This window comes from Quercus robur, chromosome 4, assembly GCF_932294415.1.
Source record: "Quercus robur chromosome 4, dhQueRobu3.1, whole genome shotgun sequence".
Taxonomy (NCBI): Eukaryota; Viridiplantae; Streptophyta; class Magnoliopsida; order Fagales; family Fagaceae; genus Quercus; species Quercus robur.
Window position 1 is genome coordinate 30,346,282 of NC_065537.1, and position 4,909 is coordinate 30,351,190.

The 4,909-nt window shown below is 35.5% G+C and overlaps 1 protein-coding gene across 1 annotated transcript; it reads left to right on the forward strand.

The window, feature by feature from the left end:
• Window positions 1–4,060: 4,060 nt before the first annotated feature.
• LOC126721733 (plasma membrane ATPase 2-like) lies at window positions 4,061–4,681 on the forward strand. Its single transcript, XM_050424797.1, has 3 exons — window positions 4,061–4,135; window positions 4,259–4,340; window positions 4,557–4,681. Exons 1-3 carry the CDS (start codon window positions 4,091–4,093, stop codon window positions 4,679–4,681), a joined length of 252 nt encoding a protein of 83 aa, XP_050280754.1. The 5' UTR covers window positions 4,061–4,090.
• Window positions 4,682–4,909: the final 228 nt, after the last annotated feature.

The window sequence follows — 4,909 nt, forward strand, 5'->3', positions numbered from 1 at the left end:
GAAGAGCCCTTTGGACTTGCCTCAGCCCAAACCTATGGGCAAAAAAAGAGCTACATATTCTACTTTTACTGGAATGTTCGTCATCTGTTGCTTATGCTGTTTGTGTGTAGAGGCGGCATCTGAATGCAGAGCGTAACTTAGGCTGTGTTTGTTTTGGGTGAAAATCACTTCCGGAAATGCTTTTCCGTAAATGCGGGTGTTTGGTTGCGCATGGAAAATAAAATTTCCGGAAATGCTTTTCAGTTGACCGTGTGTTGGAGTGTAAAATGATTTCTGTTTTTATTTTACCTTCAAATATCATTTACCAGAAAACAGAGAGAGAGCTGAGTGAGAGGGAGAGTGCGCCTGCGCGCACACAGAGAGAGAGAGAGGAAGAAGAGACCGAACCTAGAAACCGACTCCGACGAACCTAGAAAACCCAAGACCGAGCTCGTTCGTTGAGCAATGCCCAAACCCATTCGTCAAACCCAGAAAACCCATTCGATCGCACAATCTCAGACCCTCATCGCGTCGATCGCACCACCGGCGAGATCGTCGCACCCCAACACCGATCCACCCAAAACCGATCGTTCTCATCGCACCCCAAAACCAATCGTCCTCGACATAGATTCGTCGTCCCCGATCGCAATCTTGCCTTCGCGCCGATCGCGATCGCAGCACCACGCCTTGTGATCTCGCCTTCGCCTCCGCCACGCGATCTCGCCTCTCGTCGAACCCAGTCACCTCTCTCTCTTCCTTCTTCTCTCAATTTGACTAGATTATGAATTTTTTTTCTGGATTTTATTTGTGTTTCTGGATTGAAGAATGAAATTATATATTTGTTTGGCAGCTGAGAAAATGTGAGAAACTGTGAGCAACAAATAAAAAATGTGTTTTCTATGGTATTTTCAAGAACACAACCAAACACCAGAAAATATTTTTCACAACATTTTCTGAAATGCAACCAAACACTTAAAAATATTTTCCTTTCCTGAAAATAGCAGTTCCGGAAAATAAGCATTTTCCGGAAAATATTTTACATAAAACAAACACAACCTTAATGTCAAAGAAAGTAGCACTGCAAGATGTAAAGAATACATATGGTGTTGAAGCAAATGCATCTTTTGCATCAAATGTTGACGAGCTTCATCAAGAAATCTCAGTTTGTTCACTAATACTCATAATTCCATTGATTATTGTGTGGACACACACACATATTCCTTGGAGTATTTTCTAGAAAATCCATGAGGAGGTACAAGAGAAGATGTTGCTGGAAAAGCTACAAGTCAGAATGAATGAAGTAGAAGCAAAGGCCAACAAGCTTAAAGTGTCATTTGAGAATCTATGTGGTATAGTAACAAGGTTTTTACATTTCATATTTGGTTTTTATTATAAATAATTCCAATTATACATTTTTTTTTTGTCTATAATAATATTTTAGAGTCAGCAAAAGGGGAAATTGATGCATTTGATGCTGTGATCATTCTACCCCACCCCTCCCCCCAGAGAAAAGATATTAGATTTTCAGCACCTACTCTTGCTGGTTACTTGTGTCATGTGTTTTGTAAATGACTAAATGCCAATAGGCAATAGGAATTTTTCTAATGAATTTTAGATAAATGGGTCATCAGAGGATGTGTATCTCTCTCTTAATTTATAAGAATTTTGTTTAATAGAAATAGGAAGATTTCTATTTTTCTGAATTTATATTCACTCACAATTTAGGAGTGCTAGAAGCTAAAAATGGAATGGGAATATCATTGGCCTTTCTGTTACTGTTACTAATAGCATTTATGCTTTTCTGTATTCTTCTTTATTTGTGAAAATAATTGTTTAAGACTGTCTGGCATAAATGGATTTGCATAGCTGATTTGTTATACATGGGTGAAACTACAGGAAAGTTGTAGAAAGGCTTCTATTATTTTTCTTGAGAGCGAAATTGAAGCATTAGGAGGTTGTGAGGGGAGCAATCCAGAGCAACTTAGTGCCCAACTAACTAGACTAAATCAGGGACTTCAGCATGAGAGCCAGTGGTGAGGACACTGTCATCTGTCTTTGTATCACTTGAAGAACAGTAAAGTGCAATTTTTTAGTAAAATATCTTAGTTTTTTTTTTTTTTTTTTTCAATGTGCAGATATTCTGAATCGATTAATGACCTTAGGATGTTGTACGAGAAAAAAGAACATAAGATTTCGGAAAAAAAAAAAACTTACAAAGCATTTCGAGAAAAATTGCATGTAAGTATTATTTCCCTGTATATTAATAATGTTGGGAACAGCAAGCATATTCCATTATTTTAAGCTTATGACGATCTGTTCCTCATATTTGTTTCAGCTCTATTTTATTGGGACCCATTTTCATTATGTATGGCTCCCCCCCCCGTCTTTGCCCTATGGGGGTTTTTTATTTATTTATGTTTTTTAAATGTTCATTTGCAGGCTTGTGAGACAGCGTTAGAATTGCGCCGGGTTAAATTTGATCGGAATGCATCATTTTTGAAGCGCCAATTCCCTTGGCAGTATGAATTACAATGATCACAACATCATTAAAATCATTTACCACTATATCTTTGGAAGGGCATCAAATGTACCAGACAGTTTTTCTCAAGTTCTTGGTAATGTGCCTCTGACTCTTTGATAAGAGAAGGGACCTTGTTATTCACTATAACTTCATAGCTTCTCTTTCTTCTGTGATAAAAGTATAATTTAAAATATTAACAACAGTTGCAGAAACAACATTATATCAAATGTAGTGAAGCATTGGAAAGTGAAGATTCCAGGAAAAGAAGGCAAACCACTTCTTCATCATGCAGTGCTTGTTCAAGCTTTATCAGATCATTTTCTGCTTTGTCAAATGCATCAATTTCCCCTTTTGCTAACTCTAAAATATTACTATAGACCAAAAAATGTATAATTGGAATTATTTATAATAAAAACCAAATATGAAATGTAAAAACCTTGTTACTGTAACACATAGATTCTCAAATGACACTTTAAGCTTGTTGGCCTTTGCTTCTGCTTCATTCATTCTGACTTGTAGCTTTTCCAGCAACATCTTCTTCTCTTGTACCTCCTCATGGATTTTATAGAAAATACTCCAAGGAATATGTGTGTGTGTCCACACAATAATCAATGGAATTATGAGTATTAGTGAACAAACTGAGATTTCTTGATGATGCTCGTCAACATTCGATGCAGAAGGTGCATTTGCTTCAGCACCATATGCATTCAATGCAGAAGATGCATCGACCAGGAAAAAAATGATAAAGAGATAAATAATCTAATTTTGACTTACATTTTATATCCATCTAAAGTGTGAACCTCCTTCAAATTCAAGATCCTTTGCTCAAAAGCAACTACTTTTCCCATGTCATAATCTCTAACAAGAACTTGCCTCTCAGCATCACCCTGGAAATGCAAGCAAACTTGTAACAAGGTGTAGAATAGTGTTAACAGAGCTTGGCTTAAGTGTGATTGTCAGTGCAATGTTGACTAGCAGAGCTATTTTCTAAAGAATGAGGAATTATACAGTTGAGTATCGATTTTTCTTCTATCTATACTGATGTTAGCATTATATCTGCAGGATCAAGGTCTGTATTGTGTTCATGCTTAAAAAAATTTAAATTCTGGAAAATTATACTAGATGCACCTAGTTTGCCATTCGACCAACTTTGAACTATTAGAATGATTTCACTGTCATACATATGTTATTTCTTATGTACTATTGGAGATTAGAGTCCTCAATAACAAATGGCATTATAGCTACACACTATCACTTGTTGCTCTTGAGGTTGGAAATATTCTAGGTGCACTAATTTTTTTATGTCTAAGATCAATAAAAGTCATACCTAGCGTACAAATTTCTTACTTTTATGGAGTCTAGTAGAGGTGATTGGTAGGTAGCCTTATACCTCCCAATCATGTTTCAGGAAGGTTGATTCCTAGATTCAAACTTGCTACTTGTCATTTTTATGTCTAAGCAATAAGCATGCAAAATATATCAGAAACTTTTGTAGTGCCAAACATGATTGTTACACATAACTTTTTCCTTTTTCTTCTTTTTTTGTTTCTTGATTTCAAAATTGTTTAATGGTAAAACTAATTAGCTTGCATGAATTTGCAAATATATGTTGTCTCCATAACCATAAGGATTGTGGTAAGCTAGGGTTATTTTGCTTTATTTTTTTTTAAGTTCATTTTCACTAGCTTAAGTGCTAAAGGTTTAATTCTTACTTTTTTGTTTCAACTTTCGTAATTCTTCAACTCAACCTTTTTGCAGCTTGGTTTCATGCTCCTAGCTTTGATATGGGAATATGACTTCCCACCTTTCATGGTTCTGATAATAGCAATACTGAATGATGGTATTATTTCAAAGAGCCTCTGTTTCTTTCTTTCTTTCTTTTTTATTACTTTGCCGGTATTCTTGCCCTCGTTTTCTTTCTAAAGTAACTAAAGACTTTGCAAAAAATATGTATTAAATTAAATTGATAAAGATTTGAATGAAAGATTTTTTTTAGTACCATTGATGCTTTGCCATATATGGGAAATGTGATCAAAATGTTTGTGATTTGTATTAGGGACCATCATGACTATTTCAAAGGACCGGATAAAGCCATCTCCAATGCCTGACAGTTGTAAGCTCAATGAAATATTTGCGACCGGCATTGTCATTGGCACATATCTTGCTTTGGTTACGTCTTAAAAGGGGTCTTCAACTAATAACTCGTGCCATTTCTTAGTGTGATAGCAAATTTTTGATAGAGAGAACTATGTATTGAGCTCTGGATATTCTTACTTTTATTGGCAGAGATTTTATGTAATAGTTAGGCGACTCCCAAAAAATAATGCTACTTGACACACTTTTTATATCAAAAGCTTATGTGTCTCATATTGTTTGGAGTTATTTCACTATATTGCCAAAAGCACTCAT